The sequence below is a fragment of the Podarcis tiliguerta genome (genome assembly GCF_965153285.1).
Source record: "Podarcis tiliguerta genome assembly, chromosome: 16".
Taxonomy (NCBI): Eukaryota; Metazoa; Chordata; class Lepidosauria; order Squamata; family Lacertidae; genus Podarcis; species Podarcis tiliguerta.
The window spans coordinates 18,728,069-18,753,952 of NC_139549.1; the positions used below are offsets into that span (position 1 = coordinate 18,728,069).

The 25,884-nt window shown below is 46.0% G+C and overlaps 2 protein-coding genes and 1 long non-coding RNA gene across 14 annotated transcripts in view; 2 read left to right on the plus strand and 1 right to left on the minus strand.

Annotated features, from left to right (window-relative positions):
• LOC310666465 (semaphorin-4A-like) lies at nt 1-15,440 on the plus strand. 4 transcript variants are annotated; one of them, XM_083417354.1, is made up of 14 exons: nt 1-148; nt 3,056-3,166; nt 3,778-3,938; nt 5,537-5,599; nt 6,442-6,540; nt 6,779-6,890; nt 8,431-8,538; nt 8,632-8,771; nt 9,242-9,411; nt 9,943-10,096; nt 11,450-11,639; nt 13,429-13,544; nt 14,266-14,423; nt 14,902-15,440. In XM_083417354.1, exons 2-14 carry the CDS (start codon nt 3,079-3,081, stop codon nt 15,305-15,307), a joined length of 1,965 nt encoding a protein of 654 aa, XP_083273480.1. In that variant the 5' UTR covers nt 1-148; nt 3,056-3,078; the 3' UTR covers nt 15,308-15,440. The 4 variants fall into 4 exon arrangements, with proteins under 4 accessions (XP_083273480.1, XP_083273481.1, XP_083273479.1 ...); XM_083417353.1 differs by lacking the exon at nt 1-148 and adding an exon at nt 483-1,080; XM_083417352.1 differs by lacking the exon at nt 1-148 and adding an exon at nt 484-814.
• Nucleotides 13,553-17,102, minus strand: LOC310666515. Of its 2 annotated transcripts, none has more exons than XR_014505941.1 (3): nt 17,005-17,102; nt 15,318-15,381; nt 13,553-13,982 (listed from the first exon to the last, which is right to left on the minus strand). It is a non-coding gene; the product is annotated as an uncharacterized lncRNA (long non-coding RNA). The 2 variants fall into 2 exon arrangements; XR_014505942.1 differs by having other exon boundaries at nt 16,939-17,052.
• The window catches only part of SLC25A44 (solute carrier family 25 member 44), a 15,132-nt gene continuing 6,303 nt past the window's right edge, over nt 17,056-25,884 (plus strand). For 4 of the 8 annotated variants that reach the window (XR_014505928.1, XM_083417406.1, XM_083417402.1 and 1 more), the window contains exons 1-3: nt 17,180-17,421; nt 21,841-21,961; nt 24,266-24,899. Coding sequence is in view for 6 of the 8 variants with exons in the window: in XM_083417406.1 (XP_083273532.1) it covers nt 24,278-24,899 (622 nt within the window). In the remaining 2 variants the exon portion in view is untranslated. Of the gene's footprint in view, nt 17,422-17,471; nt 17,591-21,840; nt 21,962-24,265; nt 24,900-25,884 lie in introns of those variants that run through there. The other 4 variants (XM_083417404.1, XR_014505927.1, XM_083417405.1 and 1 more) reach the window with 4 other exon arrangements.

The window sequence follows — 25,884 nt, forward strand, 5'->3', positions numbered from 1 at the left end:
CTGAATGGTTGATGCTAGCATTGTTGTCCCATCATCACCCCAGTTCAGACATCTTATTATGATACTCCAAAACATGGCTTGCAGTGCAATGCTGACAATGCCTACTCAGAAGTAAGTCCTACTGAGTTCAGTCAGACTTCATTCCCAAGTAAGTGGGAGCCTTAGAAGATACTACAGAGGTGTGTGTGTGTGTGCATGCTCCTCCTCTCATGTTTCCCGATTCTTTCCTCCATTCCTAAGTTTCCTCTGGTGATAGTTTGCTGCTATGTCTGAATTGGGTAAAACCAGAGGTACTGGTCACCTCCAAGCCCTGATTGGGAATGATGGCTTTAAATGTCATCACTCTGGGCAATTGTAGCACTCATGGTTAAAGGAGACCTGGAAATGGAAGAAGGGAACCAGAATCCTTTCTAGGAGGAGGAGCTTCTGTCCTCCTCTAGACTTTTGCTTGGAAGCATTGCCTTAACTGAGCCATCTTGGTGGAAGAAATGAGAGTCTAGACCAACCTGCTGCCATGCAGGTGTTTGGAGCTCTAGTTTCTACCAGCCACAGCCTGGGGAACCTCTGGCATATTCAAAACCCACTCTCATAACAAAGAGTTCCATCTGGACGTGGGTGACTGGCAACTTTTCACTAAAAAAGGGGGGAAATATTGTTTTTTCTGACTTCTGATGCCATTGGTTGCCATTGTTTGATGTCACAGACAAGCTGAGCACCAAAGGGTTGGGGTTTGCTGAGAGAGGTCAGAACAAGGATTGGTGCAAGACGGGGCAGAGCAGATGCAGGGCAAAAAAACCTGGAGCCTGAGAAAAGAGTAGGTGCTGGTGAAGGAGAAGACTTTGTGGCCTAACTGGGGAAAGAGCAATTAAGCCTGGGGAGGCCAGGGAACGTGGGGTCCTGGGGAAAGGAGAGCCTGGGGAAAGGATGAGCAGAGAAGGCCTGGAAAGCTTCTGATCTACCTCTATGGCTTTGGAATTCCACCCCAGGAATTTTGGATAAAAAAGAGCATGAGCCTTCAGTTGGTACCATCACTCTTCTTCTTCAGTGGATCTTCCCACAATTAGTGATAACCCCATGCAGGTATTTTCCTCCTCCCCCACTCTGAAGCTCTCACCCACAACGTGAGAACTTTAGCTCCCCAGCTCGGCCCATTATACCTGAAGGAGTGTCTCCACCCCCATCATTCTGCTCGGACACTAAGGTCCAGCTCCGAGGGCCTTCTGGCGGTTCCCTCACTGCGAGATGCAAAGTTACAGGGAACCAGGCAGAGGGGCTTCTCGGTGGTGGCGCCCGCCCTGTGGAACGCCCTCCCATCAGGTGTCAAGGAAATAAACAACTGTCTGACTTTGAGAAGACATCTGAAGGCAGCCCTGTTTAGGGAAGTTTTTATTATTTGATGTTTTATGGTGTTTTTAATATTTTGTTGGAAGCTGCACAGAGTGGCTGGGGAAGTCCAGCCAGACGGGCGGGGTATGTATGTATGAATAAATAAATATTACTACTACTACTACTACTACTGCTGCTGCTACTGCTACTGCTACTGCTACTGCTACTGCTACTACTTTTTTCCTTCCTGCATTTTCAGAAGAGCCTTAGGCAGATGCATCCTAAAGTTGCCACTTTGGCAACTGAGAGCCATATATTTAGGAATATCTGATCAGCCATCCCATTTCAAGCAGTTTTATTTGATTGCCAAATATTTTATATTTTGTAATAACTTATCTCACACTTAAAGGTAAAGGTAAAGGGACCCCTGACCATTAGGTCCAGTCGTGACCAACTCTGGGGTCGCGGCGCTCATCTCGCTTTATTGGCTGAGGGAGCCGGCGTACAGCTTCCTGGTCATGTGGCCAGCATGACTAAGCCGCTTCTGGCGAACCAGAGCAGCGCACGGAAACGCCGTTTACCTTCCCGCCGGAGCGGTACCTATTTATCTACTTGCACTTTGACATGCTTTTGAACTGCTAGGTTGGCAGGAGCAGGGACCGAATAACGGGAGCTCACCCCGTCACGGGGATTTGAACCGCTGACCTTCTGATTGGCAAGTCCTAGGCTCTGTGGTTTAACCCACAGCGCCACCCGCGTCCTTATCTCACACTTACCAAACTCATTAAATATCAATGTGGTGTACAAAAATAGATGCAACAAAGCACAGAATACCATACCAACAATACACGACAGGGTCCAACCTAAGAAAATTTAAACAGCCGAATAGGTCTGTCAGCATAAAAAGGTCTTCAAGATAGTCTTGAAATTTAACAGTGAGGATGCCAGCCAGACGCTTACATACCTGACTCATCATGAAACCCAGGGGACAACTAGCAGCATTCCTATAAGTGATCCCTGTGATGAAGCTGTGATATAAGTGCTCAGATCCTTAAAATATCTGGTACTCAAGTTGTTCAGGGCATTGTATGTTAAAATAAAACTTGAACTTGACCCAGTAGCTTATGGGCAGCCAATGCCGATATTTTAGAAGACAAGATGTTGGCTGTTTGCCCCCATCAGCATTCTTACTGCTGCATTGTGCGACAGCTGTAGCTTTCAGACCAAGTCCCAAGGGCAGCCCCACATACAGTACATTGCAGTAGTCCAGTCTCAGGGTTATCAGCCCACAGCCTACTGTATTCCAGAAACATCCTTAGCTAGTGTACAGAGGAACCTCGGTTCTCGAACGGCTCCGTTGACGAACGTTTCGGAACTTGAACGCCGAAAACCTGGAAATAACTGCTTTGGTTTTTGAACAATTTTCAGAAGCCGAACGTGCCACGCGGCTTCCATTTTTAGTTTCCCTATTGTATTGAGGCTTCCGCTTTCAGTTTTCGGTTTCTGAATGTTTCGGAACGGATTACGTTTGAAAACCCAGGTTCCACTGTACCAGACAAAGCTGGCAAAAAGGACATCTAGCCACAGAGGACACTTTGGCCTCATATAACAAAGGTGTAGCCAAGAGTATAATATGTGGTTAACGTTTTAGTGATGACTTTCTTTCTTTCTTCTTCCCTTCCCTTCTGTTCCCTTCCGTTCCCTTCCCTTCTTCTGCATTTCTTGACAGCTACCATCTGCTGATAACCAACCATGAACACCAAACACTTCTTCATTCGCCTCCTGATGTTTGCCAACGCTCTGGCCACAGAGCTGATGCCAAAGCAAACCACCCCGTTAAGTGAGTAACTCAAAGGAGGACAGAGTCAACATCTGTGCACTAGGGGAGAAGTTGAAAGGGTGCCTCAAAGGAGATGAGCAAGATTTGGGATGGGAAAGGTTAACACTGGGCTGTGAGTGTATTCATTGGTAGGAATAAACTATTATACCTCATCTAGTCCTGTGCAAACATTCAGAATTGGTGGATCATACACATCTGGGTGGGAGAGCAGGATCACATCCATCTGCTCCTGATGTTTGTCAGCTGTGGATTCTTAGCACGTGCACAGGACTAGAAACTTGAGACTGTTGAGTATTTGCACTGTATGCATATGCCGTCTGCACCTACCATTGTGCATGTGAGGATGTCCCTTTCAAAATGGCACCAGACTATGCGCTATGCTGGGCACACTGGGCCCATGTTGGGGACAGAGTTGCTACATATTCACACACACCACCCAATGATCCACCCTATAATACACCCTCACTGGTCATGGTACAAAAGGGACACACTGACTTTTCCTCTGAGCAGGAAGCGAAAAAGCTGAGCATCATTGAGCACTGGAAACCAGGACTGGCTACCAAACGCTTGCTGAAAATGTACCTAGCCTTACTCTCTTTTTTTATCCTCAGGGGACCCTAGACGAAAGATTTCCCCATTCATGCAAAAAGGGGTTCAGAATTGGGACACTTTCCTACTGAGCAAAAACAAGAAAACTCTCTATGTGGGTGCCAGAGACACTATCCTCGCCCTTGACATTCGCACGGATATCACCATCAGGGTGAAGCATGAGGTGAGTGGGAAATGGGGTTTCAGGATAAGGAGTGCTGGAGAAAGTGTGAGGAAAGGTCTGGAGTGGTGTTCTGATGAGGGTGCTCACCCACATTATTCAAGATGACAACCCTTTCAACCCTGCTCCCTGTTTTGTGGAGATACTGAGGAGCCTTTAAAAAATGTTTCTATGTGTACATTGGCGTCCATCATGTTTCAGCCCTTCCAGACCGCATTACTCCCTAGTTTTATCAAACCACGGTTTACCATTAGACACCCCAACCAGGAAACTATGGCTTGCACCAGGTTTGAAGGGTAAGCAGCAGCTTAATGTTGGTTAAAGTCCTGATTCAATGTAGATAAATAAATCATCATGTCTTTGGTTCGTTTTAATGGCTTTTTACTTAGGATTCTGGGTGCAGCCTTCCCGGGGTGGGGGGAGGTTTTGTTTAATTAACCCAACTTGCCACCTTGCAGGATTACATCAAGGTCACAAGAGATTGTGCAGAAATCCATTTAGTAACTGCAAGGTCTTTCACCATGGGCATCCTCTAGTGCTGAGAACATAAGCTCTGATTGGCTGAAGGAAATCTACTCTCCCTTTTGTAGAAAAGCTGGTCTTTGGCCTGGGTCTAATGGCCCCTGATAAAGGTTTGTGTGATGCAACATCCACAGATGCCTCAATACAGTTTACAGGTGGGGTCTGTAACTCTAATGGTTGGAATTGGGTGTGGCCAGCTAACTTTTTGACTTTACCCAAATCCTGAAAGGTGTCTTTACACTGTTAGCCTTTCTTAACTGTCTTTTTATGGTAAAGGGTTTATTTTTGCTTTGTAACCTCTTTAATAGTTAATTGGTATTTATTTCCTTGCATGGCCCCTTTAGCAGAAAGCAAGAGGGGAGAAGAGGGGGCAGCACAGCAGTGACAGGGAAGCAATTAAAGTTTACAATTTAACATGAACCCACCTAATCTGCACTTCCCCAAACTGGAACACAGCTTTCCTTCAAAACTTGCACTTCTCAGAATTTTGCGGTGCCGTTCTCCAGCCAAACTTCAAAGAAAGTGTGTATCAAGGAAATGGTGCACAAAAATTTACGTTACTTAAAACATGCAAAAATGTAAATATTGGGTAAAAAAACAAAACCTTCAGAAAGAAAAGCACAAACTGATGCAGAAATGTGGAGAGTTGAACTTCAGGTTCAAAATGAGAAACCAAAATCGATGAATAATTCCATCCCTATATCCTGCAAGAAGCAGACGGCTCAGCCACATGGCTCCATAACCATGATTTGGCATTTTGTCTCAAGCAAGTCAGTGCTTTATCAAGGACCAGAGTTTAGAGACTGTAAACAGATGCAGTCTTGCTTATTTATTTGCTTATTTAATGCATTTCTAAATTACTGGATATTTGAAAATCTCTTGAGCAATTTATAAAAATATAACACAAAACCGTTAAAACTATATAAAAACAGAAATTTAGTCTTGACTTTCATCTTCCTATTTGCAAAATAACTCTGCAGGTGAATCCCAGTAAGGCTGAACATATGCAATCTGACTATTTCCCCCTTCTTTTGTTTCTCCTCCTCTAAAATGCCCTTCTTCCCCTTTTCCTGCAATAGATACAGTGGAGTCCTACGGCTGATAAAAAGGATAACTGTGCCTTGAAGGTGGAAAACAAAGAGGTAATGCAGTGGGGATAGAGGAAGTGCTGCCTTCCAGTTTAGGAATGTGGTGTGTATCTGTGTGCATTTCCCTTTCCTTTTGCTGGTTTGAATGCCCACCTCCACTCCGAAGCTGCTACCTGACCTGTGGGTGGGAGGTGGGGGGTGGGGTGGGATGGTGATAGAAACTCAGCTGCATGAACACAGGCAACATAAGAACCACAGGCGATCCTCTTTCAAATTGCTGAGAAATAATACCAGTATATCCTGAACTATCTTATGCACAGGGGTGTGGGTGGTGCTGTGGGTTAAACCACCGTGCCACTTGGGCTTGCCAATTGAAAGGTTGGTTCTAACAAAACACCATTAGGTGTTTTGGCAGTTCTAACAAAACACTATTATGACCAGACTGCAGAATTATCTAGTGGCACCACTGCTTATTTTGACTAAATAAATCTGTTATCCTTTAACCCCTTCAAGAACTATTATTATTACGGTATGTGCTTGCATGCAGGAAAGGGACCGGGTTTTCATGCATTCTTGGTTGCTATTTAACAACCACCCAGTGGAAATCTTCTTTGGGATGCAAACGTAACTGGAAGTCTCGTAATCTGGGGAACCGGGTTCGCGTCTCCGCTCCTCCACATGCAGCTGCTGGGTGACCTTGGGCCAGTCACACTTCTTTGAAGTCTCTCAGCCCCACTCACCTCACAGAGTGTTTGTTGTGGGGGAGGAAGGGAAAGGAGAATGTTAGCCGCTTTGAGACTCCTTAAAAGGGAGTGAAAGGCGGGATATCAAATCCAAACTCTTCTTCTTCTTCTTCTGGAAGTTCCATCCTGATTTTCTCACCTTCATCTCCACAGAGGGAATGCTTCAATTTCATCCGTGTCCTGGTGCAACTGAACGACACACACCTTTACACCTGTGGGACGTATGCTTTCAGTCCCACCTGCGCTTACGTTGTGAGTTCTTAGGGGAGAGAGGAAGGGGGGTCCCTTTATAAGGCTAGCAGCTGGGCTTTCAGTGTGGCTGGCCCTGTTCTACGGGACAACATTCCTGCTGAGAATCAACAGGAGCCCACAATCTGTGCTTCCTTTCGACTATAAACAGCTCCATGGGGATGCTTGGTTTCTGAAGGACACCTTCCCATCGATTTTGTTTCTTTTGACCTTTCTCCTTTTCCTTCCCTTGCCTTGCTAGGATCTAACAACATTCAGTCTGGTGAAAGATGCAGAAGGCAAGCCCCTCCTCCTGCAAGGGAAGGGTGTCTCTCCCTATAGCCCTTACTATGGGAGCACCGCAATCCTCGTTGGTGAGCCACCTGGAAGGGGAGGGGTTCCACTTCCTTGGAAGTCAAAAGTTTGCACCATCCTATTGTCTGCTTTGGCATTCCATAGAAAGCATAGGGACACAGGTGGCACTTAGGTCTAAACCACCAAGCCTATAGCTTGCCAATCGAATCCCCACAACGGGGTGAGCTCCCGTTGCTCGGTCCCTGTTCCTGCCAACCTAGGAGTTCGAAAGCACACCAAAAAGTGCAAGTAGATAAATAGGTATCATTCCGGCGGGAAGGTAAACAGCGTTTCCGTGCACGGCTCTGGTTCAACAGAAGCGGCTTAGTCATGCTAGCCACATGACCCGGAAGCTGTCTACAGACAAACGCCAGCTCCCTCAGCCTATAGAGCAAGATGAGTGCCGCAACCCCAGAGTCATTTGCGACTGGACTTAACTGTCAGGGATTGCCCGCTTCTGCATTCCATAGAGGAAGACAGAGGTCTGTTATAACATCCCCAGTTCTCATGCCATACCCTCCAACAACTCAACAGCAAAATCCGGGACACGATCTTCCCAGGTGCCACCTTCTCTTCTTTTTTTCCTCATGAGAGAATGGCAGCCATTTTTACGCCATGATCTCACGTGATTTCACGCTGTGATTTCCCCCTTTAAAAGTGCTTTTTTGGGGTGAGGCGCCCAAAAGGGCACACCCCTTTAATTCCTTGCCAAAGGCTGTGCTCCTTTCTAGATGATTTGAACTGCAACTCCTATCAGCTGTGCTGGCTGGGGTTGATGAGAATTATAGTCCAAATCATTTGGAGAACATCCATCTAGGGAGGATGACAGCCTGTCCCCTGCCTGTATTTCCTCTTGTTGAAAGATGGACAACATGTCACCCTGCAGTGTGATTAAAATATATCCCAGGCACTGCAATGTGTGAAGCAGTTTGATGAACAGTGCATAGATTCATGCAGCCGCCTTTCCCTGGGGAATATAACTTGTAGGGGTCCTGGGGAGGGAGATGAGCAATCTTAGGAAAGGACCCTGATTTACAAGATATTTAGCAAGGTATCTACAAGGCAAAATTAGGGGCAGTCAGGGCCGGCCCACCCACAAGGCAAGCAACCGCCTCAAGCAGCAGCATCCACAGGAACAGCAAGAAATGTATTGCCAGCTGCGGCAGCAATGTGCTCCTTGGAGGCCAGATCTGTCACTGCCCCCCCCTTCCCATGCCACCTCGACAGCAGCCTCTTGGTGAATAGGAGGCACTGCTGACGGGGGCTGCCCGCTGGAGTCGCCTGGGCTATGTGCCCATGCCCACCTGGCACGATTCAGAGCAGCCTTTGATTCCCGGCTCAACTATCAGGTAAGGTTGATTTGATTCTCCCTACCTTTGTTCCTGATGGACATCTTAACTCACCTTCTTCTTCCCTGGTGGGGAACGCGCACCATTTTGCAGTTCGCCTCAGGTGCAAAAACATATTGAACTGGCCCTGTGGGCAGTGAATTATAAGCACTCGAGAAAACAGGCTGAAGGGGAAGGAGGAGTCACCTTCTCTCCTGCCTTTACCCTGCAGATGGTGAACTTTACACTGCCACCCAGGAAAATGTTCCAGGGAATGAGCCCATCATCACTCGAACCCTGGGCAGTAGTTCAGTTTTGAAGAATGAGCACTGGATGACTGGTAAGGGCAGATGCTGAGGGAGCGGGGAAGGGCCTTAGAAACTAAATCAGATCTCACATCTGGCGGTTTTCTTCCCTCCCCTCCCCTCCCCAGGTGATGCAACATTCGTGGCCTCCTTCAACATCCCAGCCCCCCCAAATGACGACAAAGTCTATTTTTTCTTTTGGGAAACAGCAAAGGAGTATGACTTCTTTGAGGAAGTCATCGTCTCCAGGGTTGCTCGCATCTGCAAGGTGAGCTGCCTCCAAAATCGAGGAAGCTTTTGAGCAGGAACTTTTTTCCAGTGCTGTGAGCATGTGCAGAGGTTGGATGGTCTTCTGTCCTGGATGCTTTAGCTGAGGTTCCCGCATTGCAGGGGGTTGGACTAGATGAGCCTTGGGGTCCCTTCCAACTCTACAATTTTCTGATTCTGTGACACTGAGTTGGTGCGGAACACAACCAGTCTTCATCGTAGCTCCGCTTCCCTTTTATAAAATCCACCAAGGCAGCTTACAAGCTTTTTAACTCAAGACGGAAATGTACAGCACCGCATGATGAAACAGTAAGCAACAAAGCAAACCATAAAATTAATAGGATGAATAAAGAAAAGCAGCAATCAGATTATCTCAAAAGAGCTGTCAGAGAATGCCTGGGGCTGCACCTTAAAAGGACTATGCCTACCAATCTGATTTGTCAGTGATGTTTGCTTTCCCATCCTCTACAGAATGATGTCGGAGGAAAAACGTTGCTGCAGAAGAAATGGACCACCTTTCTGAAAGCGCACCTTTCCTGCTCCCAGAAAGGGCAGTTTCCTTATACTGTCATTCAACACGTGTTTGCTGTTCCACATCCAGGAGGCGGTGCATTTTTCTATGGGGTCTTCGTTCCTCAATGGTAAGGCTGTGAGAATCCTTAGTAGCCGGAGCAGGGGAAGAATATTAGCCACTCAGCACAATGGGGGATAGGATTTGGTTCAGTTCCCTTTTTTTAATGGGTCCCTACCTAGTTTTGCATATTCCCAAACAATAAATGAACTGAAACACAAGTACCCTAGGAAATTTGCACTGTCGTGAAGCTGTTCGCATGCAAAAATGCATATGATGAGAAAAGCAACATACACAATGAAAAATATGAAGCAAAACTTCTTGAAAACATGTGTCTCTTAGGGGAAATAAGCACTCAACGCTGACCATGTTTCTGTGGACTTATTTGAGAAAAGATTCACAAACCGATGTAGAAATGTGACAAGCTGAACTTAAAATTGGAAAAGTGAGAAATCGAAATACGCAAATTTATCCATCCCTACCTTGGAATTTGTTTTGGGTCCCACAATGTGCTAAATACTGGTGAAGTAAATTGACTCCAAGCATATGCAGAGTGCCTTTTCCTTCTAGTGGAGCGGCTGGTTTGTACATCTCTTTGCAGGCAGGTGGGAGGTTTCTGGAGCTCGGCAGTCTGCGCCTTCGACCTTAATGCTATCAACAAAGTCTTTGATAATGGGAGATACAAAGAGTTACACCAGAACTGCTCCCGATGGCTGCCCTATGAAGGGGAGGCCAGGGATCCTCGCCCTGGCTCGGTAAGTACCACTTTTAGCCCTCTGCTTGGAAGTGTGCAATGCCCAGCTGAATACTGCTTCTGGTGAGGATACTGAGCAGGCACCCCAACTCTAGGGGGCCAAGTTGTCTTCAGCCCCTTGAATATTTGTTGGAGTGGTGTTGGTATGTGGGTGTGACGTCATGAGTGTCGTGCGTCACAGCATCAGTGGCTGGCTCCTTCAGAGCCCTCAGCCTCCTCTAGATGGTGCAACATCGCATCACACATGTCCAATGCATGTCAGGGGCCCCTCTGATACTGATAAATGATTCTTCCTTCTAATTTAACCCCAGCTTTTGAAGTTGTCGTCTTTCTGAAGTGGAATCAAATTCAAATTATTCCTGAATGTTTTTGCAAGTTCCTGTGTAATTGCTTTGGCTGTCAGTTCCTTCTGTTAATTTGTGTCCTTTTGCACTGATGGAAATAAGCTGTTGAGAGGGGATTGCACATGCCTGCTGGAATCATGGAATGCGGATTCTCAGGGATGCTGTGTATAGTTTGCCATCAAGTCTTAAAGCAAACCTATGTCCTTAGGCTGTCCTGCCAGAAGATTAACATCTCCAGTGTTTCCTGTAGTTCTGTTCTGCCAGCTTCTCCACAAGTGAGAGGATTATCCAGTTATGACCCTTAACCAAGACTGTGTAGAGCAGGGATTGTCAACCTGTCCCTAATGCCCACTAGGATTCTAGGTGGGCAGTAGGGGGTTCTATGGCACAAGCTGAATCCTCCTCCCATCGAGCACTGGTGGGCGGTAAGGAAATTTTACCATCAAGAAAGATGCATTAGTGGGCGGTAGGTATAAAAAGGTTGACTATCCCTGGTGTAGGGGATCCCACTTAGGCTGTAGAAAATTATTAGAAAGGTCTAAGGGGTTCTGGAACCCCTTGTAGATCTCCCTTGAAATTAGTGTGTCCTTAGCTCCTGAAATGAACCATTGCCCCACAAACAGTTCAGTTTCTTCTCCAGGGAGGCTGTGTGTCTTTACAAAACATGGAGCCAAAATCAAAATGGTGCTTCTCGGATAGATGAGACAGCTACAAAACACACCCTACTTAACTAGCTGCTCATGCTCAACATCACACTCACCCTGTGCCATGCAAGACTCTGAATATTTACCAGAACGAGCTTAAGTCACGGATAAAAACTGGAAGAGAACAGTATGGAGGACTCCTAATTAAGTGTGTTAGTCACATCTTCATGCCTTGGGTGAATAGGGGAACAGAGGTCCTCCTTGAAGGCTTCCCATAGGAGCATGTTGGCCTCTGTGAGAGCAGGATGCTAGACTAGATAGGTCTCAGCCTGATCCAATGGGCCTCTTTTTCTGTTCCCCCTTCAGTGTTCTGTCAGCCCATCATCAGACAAAACCCTCGTTTTCATGAAAGATCATTATATGATGGATCAGACGATTCAGCCACTCTATAACCAGCCTGTGTTTGTGAAGCTCAATGTGAAATACACCCGGATTACAGTACACCAAACTGAGAACATCTTGGGAATTCCCTATACCATACTGTTTCTTGGGACAGGTATGGATGTTGTTTTTTCCTGCCCTGGAGGTCGAGATTAAGACATTTGCTCAGTAACCTTATTCCTTTGACCCAGCAAGGGCTTACAACACAGGTTGCAACATTTAACCCAGGCTTCCTCCACCTCGGCCCTCCAGATGTTTTTGGCCTACAACTCCCATGATCCCTAGCTAGCAGGACCAGTGGTCAGGGTTGATGGTAATTGTCGTCTCAAAACATCTGGAGGGCCGAGTCTGAGGAATCCTGGTTTAGCCAGATAATGAGCAAGCAAGACTGATTCAATCATGAATCTTTTGATTTTGAAAAGTGGAAGTCTCGGAAGCGGCCTGTGTGTCAAATTCATTACAGCAAAAGTAGCCAGATAATGGTTAGATATTGCTAATGGTTCTCCCAGGAGAGGCCGAGAAAGCTGGTTGCTGGGATTGTAGAGCTCTTTCCTCACCCCTCTTAGCTCTCTCTGCTTAGCAGCTGATTTACCCTTGGACTTAGGATGGGGAGCTCTAGGGACTTACCTAGAGTAGGACTTATCTGGACTTACCTGGAGTAGGACTCCTAGGACTTACCTGGAGCAGATCTACACTAAGGAATGGGTTAAGGAATGGTTCTGATAACTATATGGACACATGGTGTCCTACAGTAGTACCTCGGTTGTTGAACATCTTGGTACTCAGATGTTTTGGCTCCCGAACGCCACAAACCGAACGTCCAATGTAGCTTCCATGGCTTCTGATTTAGTGCAGGAAGCTCCTGCAGCCAATCGGAAGCCACGCCTTGGTTTTCGAACCATTTCGGGAGTCAAATGGACTCCCGAAACGGATTAAGTTCAACAACCAAGGTACGACTGTACTTTTAATGTTCATAATGTGATATTAAAATGTGATACCTGAGGGCACTGCAGAGCAACCGGGAGTAGGGAGACTGTGGTTTGACGAAAGAAACAAAGGTAAAAAAAAATTGATTTACAAGTATGCCCTGTGGCGTTTTAGAATGATGTCTAATACAGTCATACCCTGGAAGTTGAATGGAATCCGATCCGGAAGTCTGTTTGACTTCCAGAACATTAGAAAACCAAATCACGACTTCTCATTGGCTGCAGGAAGTCCCTGCAGTCAATTGGAACCCGTGGAACCCGCGTCGGACATTCAGGTTCCAAAAGAACGTACGCAAACTGGACAATCACTTCCGGGTTTGCGGCGTTCAGGTGCCAAAATGTCCGAGTTCCAGGGCGTTCGGGATCCAAGGTACAACTGTACCATTTTAATAATGTTAAACAGGTCAGTGTAGATCCAGCCTTGGTCAACCAGTCAATTAAAGAGTTGCGGCTCTGAAAGTGGAAGTGCACATTTAAACTATGGCACTTGCACCTGCAGGAGACACGGGAGGCCGCCAGCTTGGATGGCTTTACAAAAGGATTAGACAAATTCGTGGAGGGTGATGCTGTCAATCTAGCCACAATGGCCCTGCTCTGCCTCCGCAGTCGGAAGCAGCAATGCTTCTGAATTTCCATTGCTGGAAAGCACAAGGGGAAGAGGGCTTTTGTGCTCAGATCCTGCCTGCCAATTTCCCACAGGCATCTGGTTGGTCACTGTGAGAAGAGGATGCTGGACTAGATGGGCCATTAGCCCAATCAAGTAGGCTCTTCTTGGGTTCTTAAGTGAGGATGGACTGCACAAGAGGGAGAAACGTCAGCTCCCACCCACCTGATAGTGACAGGCCCGGGTTTCAACAAACTGTTCTGCTACTACCATATCAAATTTCAGACCCTATATCTTTGCTTGGTTTTCCATAGACCAGGGAGCCATTCACAAAGTGGTGGTCGTCGGAAGCGATGCTCACATGATTGAGGAGATCCAGCTGTTTGAGAAGCCAGAGGCAGTCCAAAACCTGCTGCTCTCTCCTGAAAAGGTGGGCAGACTCGGTTGGATAAGAACAGGAGCTGCAAGCTTGTAAAAGGGCCTTAGCTTAAGGTGACCAGACATCCCCGTTTCCCGGGGACGGCCCCCGGATTTACAAATCAGCCCCCATACAGAATCCGTTGAAGTTGAAGAGTGTCCCCGGATTCATTGAAAAAAATCTGGTAACCTTACCTTAGTTTAGAGGCTGTCTCAAGAACGTTTCCTGTCTGAAACCCTGGAAAGCTGCTAAGCAACAAGGAGCTAGATGAACCCTGTAGTCTGATGTGGGATAAGGCCGTTTCTTACTTAAACTTGTTCTTTATTCAAGACCACATGAACTAGAACCGTACTTTATTTTAAGGAGAAGAGCCACAGCTCAGTAGTCGAGCAGATGCTTCATGTGTAGAAGGTCCCAGGTTCAATCCTCAACTGGAAAAAGAGTGAAACCCTGGAGAGCCACAATTAAATATAAAACCAGAAAATAAAGAAACTTTGCAGGCAATCAAATTATCACAAGCACAACTCTCAATCCGTGGCTATTATTTGGGGTGAATGAGGCACTGGCATTTTTATTTAACTATATTTTAGATAGTTTTTAAGGCCAGGGCCCATCGCTGCACCTTATGGCAATAAGTGCTACAAGTTAATTATACACAATGTAAGGAAGGTCTTCCTTTCTCCTGCCCTCCTAATACTGTAGTAACAAAATATTTCTGTTTGTGCATTCTTAGGGGATCCTTTATGTGGGGTATTCCAAAGGAATTGTACAAGTCCCATTGGCCAACTGTGGCATTCACAAAACCTGTCCTGACTGCATTTTAGCACGAGATCCTTACTGTGCCTGGGATGGAAGGAAATGCAGTGATAACTGGAATAACAAATACAAAAGGTGGGTATTTGCAGGCTAGAGACAAGTCTGTGAAAGCACATAGCAGATGAAAGGGTGAATATATTAGTAGGATGGGGGGGGGGGTTGGTTGGTTTGTTTCACATTTTAATGCAAACCTACCTTATGTGCACGTCAGTTCACAATGTAAGTTGAAAACCATCTTTCAAAATGCACACTTCTCCAGATTTTGCAGTTTTTGAAACTGCACAAAAATGCTTATATCAGTGGAAATAATGCAATGCCTTAAAGTACTGCCCTGAGACCTCTAGGTATAGGGCGGGATATAAATTCAATAAATAATAGTAATAATAATAAGTAGGGTCATTTTTGCAAAAATGCACATGTTTCAGACAATTGCGTAAAAACATTTTAATGTTAGGCGAAATGCACTTGGAGCCATATTAATTTTCATATGGACCCTAAGATTGGAAAGACCCAAAGACAGATTACTCTATCCCCGCTTCTTACTATGTTCCAGCATGGCAGGAAAGAGTAACTTTCAGCAAGATGTTGAGACCGGAAACTCAGGCCTTTCGTGCATGCGCAGCAGTGGGAAGAGCAGAGCCTCCTCAAGGCCAATCACCTTGATTGCCATAGTGGCAGTGGTTTTCTTCTGCTACCCAGACACAGTGAAAGTGAAAAGCAAAGTACAGGGGTGCAGGAGCCCCCTCCAAGCCAAGAAAACATCCAAGCAAGAGAAAGTCCTGTTCAATGGCAGCCAGAGCATTCTGCAAGTGGACCTTGCCAGAAAACTGCTGACAGCTCCAACACCTACTATGTCTACCTGCTCTGTTCAGGCTATCAGGGCTGACAAAAACTGTTTGGTCTTGGGCCTGCCAAACAAGGATGACTCCAGAGGAGCCGTGGCAGCAGAGGAGATCTAGCCTGGCCTACCTGATTCCTCACCAGCTGTTGCAGGGAACAACCTTTCGCGATCTCACCAGCTCACACAGACAACCTAGCAAGAACAAAAGTATTGTCACAACTGTGATGCTATTACAAAATGCCACCAGAAAACAGGGTGTTACCTCTGGTTGCATTTCTTTCCCACCTAGTTCTGTCTGTACAATGCCATGTAAATGCAGGACCTAGCACCACACAACTGGCCAAATCCTTCCTACGCTTTCAGGTTCCCATCCCTACCTCCATAGACAGGATCCTGGGAAGGGTCCCCATACTCACAGCCAAATCCATAAGTCTCTCTCTTTGGTAAGAAATGCTTACCAAAATTTAGAAGACCGACTCCCCTTGCCCATCTCTGATCTACAGAGCTGTCCAGTTTGGAGTGAAGGCCAGTGTTGGGTGTGGTAGTTGGGTCAGGGCTGTTTATTTGGCCTTGCTCAATGTTTTCACACTGAGATGCAACAGCCTGGATGTAATTCATCCCAGAAGACTGCCAGAGAAAGGAAGGCTACAGAAGAATGGGCCTGATTCGAGGGAGGCAGATCTTAAGGTAGATTTCCCATGTAGAAGGAGCAGCCCAACCTATTTACACCAGGAAGATGTTGAGAGTGGCAGAATGGGATACTGACAGGCCTGATCAATGGGGTATGGTTACTTCTGTGCAAGGTTCCTTAAACATGGACCCCATGCATTATTACAGTGGAGGTGGATCCCAGTTTTCCTTTTTGACAGAGCCTGTGCTGCATTATGGCTCAGGTGATCTTGGGTCCTTCTATTATGGGCTTGAGATATTTGGTAGGTGGGAGAGGTACTATAGCTCCATGCTTTGCCTACTGAAAATTATTTAAAAATCAGAATTGGGTGGGTGGGAGGTGTTTGGAAGGTCTTTCTGTGTCTTTTAGTGTGTGCTTTAAAACAGGGCAAGCTGCTTTATACTGAGAATGGGCCACTGGATCTAGCTCAGTATTGTCAACACTGACTAGCAGTGGCTGTCTTAGGGTATCAGACAAGGGGCATTCCCAGTCCAACCTTGAGATGTCAGGGCTTAAACCTGGGATTGTCTGGTCTACCACTGTTCTATGGTTCTTCGGCTTGTACCTATCTAAAGAGTTCTTCCTCGCACTTTACAAGCACGCTAAAAGCAAGAACAAAAACACCAACATTCTGTGCCATGAAAAGCCCTTGGGAAATTTCTGCCATATGTAGCACCATTGTTTGATTCCAACATGGTGTAAATTGCTGCAGAGGCCATGTGGCCCTCCACTTTTAAAAAATTGGTTTAAGCAGTGCTTTTATTCTTGGGGTACTCAAGAGCACACCATACCAGCACCTTTTTTTAAAAAAAAGTTTGAAGTGTGGCACTTACTATAACAACTTCATGGTGAGTACTGGCACCTTCCCCCCCCCCCAAAAAAAAAAAACAACGGCCCTGGGTTTAAAAGAAGATTATTGGAACCCTGAACCCATTTTCAGGGATGGGTGGATTATAGAGTATTTTATCCCTATATATCTATGTGGTGTTTTGTGACAATTTTGTTGGCTAAATAAAGGCAGCGCCTTCACAGTGGGGGGCATATAAAGTCCCAAAAAATCCGGATGTCAGAAAACCTACTCGAATCTGAAAAGCGCAAATTCAAAATAACTACTATAAACCCTAGAGAATCGCCGTGTCTTCCACCGGAAGTACCACTCTAGTATTTCGAAACTCCATGCTCCTCCCTTCCGCCTCCATGCGCTCTTTAATTCGTCGTGCGCCCCCTTCCCGCCGTCCCGCCGCCTCCATCTTTGTCTCTGGCAGCGAGGCGAGCGCAAGCGGAGTAAGATGAAGCCGGCCAGGAGGCCTCGGTTAGCCAGGAAGTAAGATGGGGGCTGGAGCGCGAGGGACGATTGCCGCTCGGTGACTGGCTCGGGCGGGTGGCCGAGAGGCCCCGCCCCTTGGCCCGAGGGCTTCGCCAGGACACCGTGAGGAGAAGCCGAGGAGGCAGAGCCGGAGCGGGGGTCGAGCACGAGGCAGCCTGTTAGGGGGCGCGCTGGGGCCGGGAAGAGAGTGGCTCCTCAGGGGACGGGACGGCGGACGCCCAACCGCCGCCAAGAGGTGAGTGAGGGGCGCGGGGCGGGGCCTATGAAAGGAGGAGGGGCCTAAGCACCCTCTATGGGGGGGCTCGTGGGGTGGGGGTGCAAGGTGCGTGATGAAAGCAGGAGCTGATGTTTAGGGACACGAAGAGCCCCCCCCCCCCGAGATTCGTTTGTAGGGAGGGGAGCAGGTATGTGTGGTGTGTTCAGAGTTGGGGGAAGGGCCCACGATATTTTATTAATTCATTTATACCCCGCCTTTTCCCCCCTGGTGGGACTAAAAACAGAAACAGCTGGCCTTGAGAGGGTGTTGTATTATGTGTGTGTCTGGCCGGGGGTGGTGTCTATGTTATAAGGTTTATATGAGAGTGTTGATTACAATGGGGATGGACTCCTATTGGGGTGAGGAGGTCATGTGAAGGGGAAAGGGCCAAAGCACCCCATAGGGAGGAGGTGATGTTGTGGGGAGTAGGCTTGTTCCTGTGAGGCAGATTACCGCGGGGGGAGAGTGGAGAGGAAATAGGGTGAAGGGTGGTCAACAAAGTATTATAGTAATAAATACTAAGTTTCCAGGGCAGGTTACAACTATTAAAACACAATATTAATATGAAAGCACAACATTAACGTGCAAGAAAAACACAAAACTTTTTTAATATAAAAAAACCAGTTCAAAATTACAAAAGCAAGGTTGGTCATAAAAATATACTGTACATCTCAAGTGTCAAAAGTGGAAAACAAAAATGCTACAAGGGGCTTGGAAGAAGAGGGGTGGGAATAGGGATGTGGGCTGCAGATTTGGAGCAGGAGAAAGAGGATTTGGGGCATATTAAAAAGAGTATTTGGGGGAGCAGGCAGGGGACCAAGGTGGGTTCATTGGGAACTCTGCACTAGTTTATGGAGGAGCTATGAAGCAGACTAGAATTTGTTGAGCACGTGGGTAGGAGCATGCTAAAGGTACTATTGGGGCTCATAGACTGTGGAGATGAAATTATGTAAGACTTTGGGTGGGAGGAACAGGATATGAGAAGGATGCTAGTGCAGTCTTGTAGATTGTATAAGCTGCTTCTGGAGCACAGGGGTTGCCAACCTTTTGGGGCCCATTTCAACCAGAGAAACTTGCAGGTACCTCCATAGCCTCTATTGGCTATAGTAGAATAGGTCTTTCAAGGCTGATTTCAGGGGTGGGGAGAGAAGGGAACCTCCAGGCACCAGAGAAGTCCTCTGAGGTGTCATATATGCCTGTTGGTACTCAGCCTCATAGGTGCTGATATCAGTTGTCCATCAATTTCCCCAGCTTATTTTTTCACACAACCACGTGTCTGCTGCATGGTGACAAACCTTGGCGTTTGTCACCTGGAAGCCCTTTTCTTTTTCTCCTAAATAAGTTTCTAGTTCATGGATATAAGAGGTGAAAGCGGTGTCAAAGACTTGAGCATACCTGCCAAAATTACAACCTGCCGAGCGAAACACAGACCACCAGCCATTTATGGTGGCACCTTGGAGCCACAGTCATACTCCTGGTTCTGCTGCCTGCCACCAAATGTGATGAGAGAGAGAGTAAACAACCATTCCAGGCAACCCACAATAGGTTGCAAGAGAGCTGCATTGGGCTTTGTGGGTTTCGAAATATGTAGAAATGAGCACAGGAATTGAGCGGACATATTAGATAATATTTATGCTAATTCCACATACAGCAGTGTGCTGGGGTTGTATTTCTGTAGCACTCTGCAGAGTGTTATGTGAATCTTGGTACTTTTGTCCTGCCTTGTGGAATTTTGCTTTGTGATTTGTACTGATATATTTAGCAGGGCATCCAACAGTTTGAGAATCTACTCTAGAATTCACAATACCCGACTCTCTTCTTCTCAGTTTTTCTGTGTAATCACGTGACTCTGCAGACTTGCAAGCCATGGCCTTGTTCCATGGTAGGACTTGGTTCCCCGCACTGTGAACTGGGGGTGGTGGAGGGAGATGTTGAAGTAGGTACATTGTAGAAAGGCTCTAACACCACAATATTTGTTTCTTGTTTTGGGAAAAGAAGCTACGTAAATGTTAAACTACTTGGCTACCCTAAGTTCCTTTAGCCTTTGCAGAGATGAGTTCAGAATTAAAATTAGCAGTGCCTGCTGCCTTCCCAGTTGTTTGACTTCTTACTGTCCCTCGAGAACTGTGTCAAGTGGGGTGGGCCCTTGCTCAGCTCCTGTTCTGGGCAAGTCCCAGAGCCTTGTCTTTTTTTTTCTCCACTAGAGCACAAAAGCCCCAACTTCATTGGCCAAAGAATCACGTTTAAAGAGAGCTGCAGCTTTTTATAAACTTGGGCTTGTTTATACTGCTGAAGTGAAACATGTCCCTTAAAAAAAAACACAACTGGATTTCTTAGCCCGCTTTTAATAGAAGAATTATATGCAAAGCAGCATTCAAAAAATTAAATACCAGAAACTAACAAAAAGGAACTGAAAATATCAACAAATAAAATGCAACACTATCTTAAAAATAATAAATGCAGACAGCTATATATAAGCCAGCAGGCTGTAGAGAATGGCGATGGTGAGAAATGTTTAAGATATGGTGATGGTCACGACCTCAGATAGCTTTAGAGAGTTAGCCAAGTTCATAAAGTTCAGCAGACAGTGATACTTAAGACTATTGAGCTCCACTCCAGCTATGTATGAGAATAACAGGAGGGACAACTGATCTCCACAGGAAGGGAATTCACAACTGAGGCACTGCTACCACCACAAAGGTCTTACTTTGTGTCACCACCCTACAGGCCATACCTGTCAGGGGGACCATGAGCAGGTCCTCCCTTGTTAAGCTTGGAGCATCTTCTTGGTGGCAAGTACTGAGGAAAGTGTTCCTTTAAATACTTGAGTCTCGAGCTCTTCGGGGCTTTAAGTACCAGTGGCACATGCTCTCTATCTTGCTGCCATGCATAACGACATGACAGCTACATTCTGCATGAGCTGCAGCTTCCCAACCATCTTCAGGAATAGCCCTGGGGTATGGAATCCCTAAAAGCATCCAGCTGGCCACTGCTGGATTAGAAAGGCTCCCTTCTTAGAGTTTGGCTAAGAAGTGGATTTCTACCATGTAGGGGCCACCACCAAAGAGGCTGTGTCTCATCTGATTTGTAAACAAAGTGCAAGGCTACATCAGTGAATCTTACAAGGTGGGAAGGAAGATGTAGAAGAAAAGGATTTCTGAGTTTGTGGAGGATTCTGACCATTTCAGATGAATAAGCCAATAGATTTTATTCTCAGGGTCATTTGCCCTTATGGTCTTGTGTGCATCTTATGTCTTAACCTCTTTGTTGCTCTGCTTACACCTCCTAAGTGCTGCCCACAGAGGCCAGGTCTCACTTAAAATGTATTGACACAAGTTATTGGTCTACAGTATTTGCTAGCTGCTGGTCCACAATTTGCATTTGCAATTTTGGAAGAGCAAGTTAGTAAAAAAAAAAAAAAGCTAATAACCTGAAGACTTATTTGTAAGTTTGCCATATTTTGCGCTTTATATGACGTTTAGGCTAGCCTTCATGTGCAGCAGGTGGAAGAGAGTGTCTGTGTTGGGGGTGTATTTTAAAGCTGCCTGAAAATAGAAAATCAGCAGAGTAGGGAAAAGGCCTTGGTTGAACTAGAACTTATTCCCTGGTGGCTTAATTAACTTCCTACTTTCAGGGAGCATTTTCCATCCCATTGGTCGCAGCAGAGGGAGAGATAGGAAGTCAGGCTTCCATCAGCCCTGCTGTGGAGGGTCTAATTCCACTTGACACCTCTTCACTTTTTTCATTCCAGAATCATCGAACTGGAAGGGGTTCAAAGGTCAACCCCTGCCAGTGAAGGAAATCTTGGTAACTTTAAGAGCTTCTGCCAGTGCTGGGGAGGACCTTGAGCCTTGGCAAGCCGCTGCCTATCAGAATAGATGGTAATGGGCTAAATGGACATTGATCTGGCTTGGCATAAGCCAGCTTCTTGCATTCATATGCACACAGCTATAAATGACTGAATAGGACACATTTTCTTGGTGAGAGATGTGAAGGAGAGGAGCACGATGGTCAAAGAAAAATGTGACGAGGAAGCTCCCTCCCTTGAGGAAACAGAAAGTCCAACTTTGCCCTGTGGATGGACTTCGGTCTGTGCAGCTGAGATGGAATGTAGAACTGAATATCAGAATGGGGTTGCTTCTGCAGATTTCTGAGAATTTCAGCTGACATTTAAAATCAGGTTTCTAGTCTTCAGGATTGTAGAGCAAAACCTACAATATTTTAGGTTTTGCAAAGGCATAAATGGTAGAGAGCATATCATCTACACTGGGGTGAGATTCTTGCCATGCTGGTGGCCATGTTATCCCTTTGCCATAGCTCTCTTCTCTGCCTTGCCTCCATCCCCTGTTAACACATAGTGCTTATTATGAAATATAATCTGTTCTCTTTACTTTACAGAAGGCTGGTGTCAGGAAGGGAAGAACTCTGACAGTTTGGCAATAGCTGGGAACTCAGCATGCATGGAGAGAGGATCTCATCTTTGCCCACAAATCCTCCTGCACTACATGTTCAGTAAAAGGTACCATTTAGTAGCTACATTTTTTGCCTCTCCTTTGATGAGTCCTGTTGGGAAGAAGGGAGATACATAAATCCAATAAATAAACATCTCTTCATCCAGAATTTTGCGCTGCTTGAGAATGACTCAGTACAGGTATCATGCAGCAGGCAAGCCATAGAGCTGAAATAAAGTCCAGCAGGACCTGACGCGTAACTGCCACAGAGCAGGGGAATGGTCTTCCAGCCTCACTTTTTGGAACAATCATCAATATAAGAAAGGGGCCACTACTATGTGGTATGCCTAATTCCCATTACTAATAGCATGTTGAAAAAGGACGTTGAGGTCAATTTGTATTGAAAGCTGCCATTAACTTTTAGTGTCTTTATGTTTAGTTTATGCTGATTCCTAGTCCTTGTGTTTGTTGGGATATTTCTGATGCCAAAAAGAAAAAAATAACATTCTGCAATTACACCATGGCATTTTGGAAGTGCAGCCCTAATAGCCCTGCAATTTAAGTAGCTGTGCCTGATTGATACAGCACACTCCATTTTCAGAATTTGAATATTTTGCTTGCAAAATTATCAGCAATTTTGTACATCAAATGTATTGGCATAGTCCTCCCATCATTACTCCAGTTCAGACATCATATTCTAATTCCCCAAATCATGGCTTTCAGCACATGTCTAATCAGAGGTAAATCCCACTGAACTTTGTGGAACTTACTCCCAGTTAAGCATAGCTATTATTGGAGCCTTAGAAGATCTGGAATGTGCTTCAGATGTGTGTGTATGCTTCTCCCCTTGTGCTCACTGATTCCTCCATTCCCAAGTTTCTTCTGTTAATAGTTTGTTGTATTGTCTGAAGTAGAGGTAGCACTTGCCTCCAATCCCTGGTTGGAAACCCTTGTTTTAAAGGTCAGGGCACTGGACATTGTAGCAAACTATGGCTAGAAAATTCTTGGAAATGGAAGAAGGGAACTGAAGTCCTTGCCAGAAAGAGGGAATCAGAGACAGGAGCTTATGTCACATTCCCACATCGCCAAACTGGTTTGGGAGAATTGTCAAAACTGAGTCATCTGGAGGGCATCAGGTATGCAAAGGCTGATCTAGAGAATAAAATGAATTTATCCAAGCTACACAGGTAAAACCTGAACATGGGCCCGCCCAGTTTCCTTTCAATCCCCTTCTGGGAAAGCTGTCAGGAAAGAGACCTTGGCTTTCTTCCCAGCAAATGGGCAGGTTTTCTAGAAGAGCCAGTTTAAGGTTGTGTTGTGAACTCAGAAGCAGTATGGACACAGTTGCTCCTGAGACTTTCATTGCTGCTCTAAAGGAGTAAGAAATGGAACAAAACATTCTGAGAAAATACTGACTACTAGTTTATATAGTTTGGCCCTGTCTTCTCAAAGCAAAAGCAAAACAAAGTGATAAAAAAGCAAAACAATTAAAGTGATAACCTTTAAGAATGCTGTAGCATTTGGAATCTGCTTGAGACTGTACTGAAAAGAAATACTGCAAGTTGTATCTATTATGTGAATTAGGCCAGTTTGTACAGAAAACTTGTTTTGCATAATTCTGATGAAAGGTGGTAGTTGGGCAAATAGCTGAGGTTCTCACTGTTGCTGCTGCTGCACCACCACTGAAAATCATAGAAATCAAAGTGAACACTATAAAAGATTGCAGCACCTGGGAACTGCAAAGGATGGCAACTAGGTTATATGGTGCTCAGCTGATTAATCAGTTTGTTTTATTTAAAATGTGCCCTCAACTGGGTGGCAGATTTTTTTCAGTATCTTTCACACAATATAAAGGAGCAAGCAAAACCAGGTGATGTATGCTATCTTAGAGGCATTCCTACTTCTCTTATAGAAAGGAATGCCCATCTGCCTGCTAGGGCCTGTGAATACATAATCTGAAACTGGAAGAGAGTGCCTTTGTCACAACTGCTATCGTCTGCAAATTTATGGAGACTTGATAACATTCATATAATTATAAATCAGCAGCAATTTCTTTTAATTGGGTGGCAATCCTAATCAAAACCTTTTGAGAGCTAATATTCTGTAGAATTGCTTTCCATGGACTTCTAGAATTGGCTCACAGCACAAACGCCATGTGAGTTTGAGAGATCGTGCTGGCTGTGACTGATGGGAGTTATGATCCAAAAGATCCAGTCCTAAACATTTAGAGGGCATTGGTTTGACGAAAGCTGCTGTGAGGCCTGGCTGATGGTTGATTAAATACCATGGGCAGGTTTGGGCAGCTGAGCCTTAATCCCAAAGGAGCAGTTTGTCTAGGAATAATCACTGTGTCCTTTCTGCCTCGTTACTAGGGGGTGTCAGCCATGGAGGACAAGCGCAACATCCAGATCATTGAGTGGGAGCACCTGGACAAGAAGAAATTCTACGTCTTTGGCGTCTGCATGACCATGATGATCCGGGTCAGTGTGTACCCCTTCACGCTTATCCGGACGCGGCTGCAGGTCCAGAAGGGAAAGAGCCTCTACAATGGGACCTTTGACGCTTTTGTCAAGATCCTGCGGGCAGAAGGGGCGGCTGGGCTCTACCGGGGCTTCTTGGTCAACACCTTCACCCTGATCTCAGGCCAGTGCTACGTGACGACGTACGAGCTCACTCGCAAGTACTTCTCCCAGTACACCAGCAGTAACGCAGTCAAGTCTCTGTTGGCCGGTGGCTCAGCCTCCCTCGTGGCCCAGAGCATCACGGTGCCCATCGATGTGATCTCCCAGCATTTGATGATGCAACGGAAAGGCGAGACCATGGGCCGGTTCAGAGTGCAGACCCACGAGGGGAAACGGTTCCCGGTCTTTGGACAAACGCGGGACATCATCGCACAGATCTTCAAGGCCGACGGGCTGAGGGGGTTCTACAGGGGCTATGTGGCCTCCCTACTCACTTACATTCCCAACAGCGCCGTCTGGTGGCCCTTCTACCATTTCTATGCAGGTGAGAAACCAAAGCAGCCTTTGGACCTCCCTTCTGTTCGTTTCTCTGGCAGGTGATTGGAACTCGCCCTCTGCCTTTGCAAGCGCTATGCAGGCTGGGACCAGAGGAACTGCTCCCAAACAAACCCCAGTCCAAATGTTAAGAAAGCCAATCTGGCCCCTGCTCCCAGCTGCCTCCTACCTTCTGAGATGCCGTCGGTGGTGGCAACTGAAACCAGAACCTTTTAGGAACCTCCCCAGATGTGTTTGGCAAGCATCTCATTTGCTCTTTTATGACTGAAAGCATATATTGTCAACTCAAACCATCATTCATTTGATATTACGGTGTTATTATCTGCTCTTCACCTTAAGTTTCCAGGGCAGGTTACAACAATTAAAGCACAACATTAATATTAAAACACAATATTGCACAATGTTAAAAACAGCTTTAAACAACTTAAAAATTACAATAATAAGTTGCTAAGAAGACACATCCTGGGTTGCAACCCCTATGTTACTTGCTGAGCTCTTTTTTATTGGGGGAGGGGGTTGCATGAATTTAAGTTGCTTTTACAAGTAAGACCTGCAACAAAATGTTGCCGTAAGAGGCATTGTCCCATACAAGGCTCCTTCCAATTTCAAACAAGAGCCTTGTAGCGCTGTTGAGGCCTCTTGCAGAGGAGTTTCAGGAAGTGGGAAAGGGTCACAGCCTCTGCTGTGTTGTATAACTCTAGAGGGATTAGGTGAAGGGCTGGCTGCCAGCCCCAAACCTGAGTATTTAATTGCTATATAGGCTTGTCTGAGGTGAAAGAGAAAATATGCCCTTTTAACCTTTTCTCTTAACTTTCTCTGCATACTGCAGGGAAGGGAGTTATGCCCCCCAACGCTATTCCTCCCCTTCTCCAAAGGTACAAGCTGTTGTAGAGATGAGTCAGCCAACTACCTCTTTCCCACTGCCCTCCATCATTCTCCTTTTCCTTTTCCAGTTGATACACTTAACATTTCTG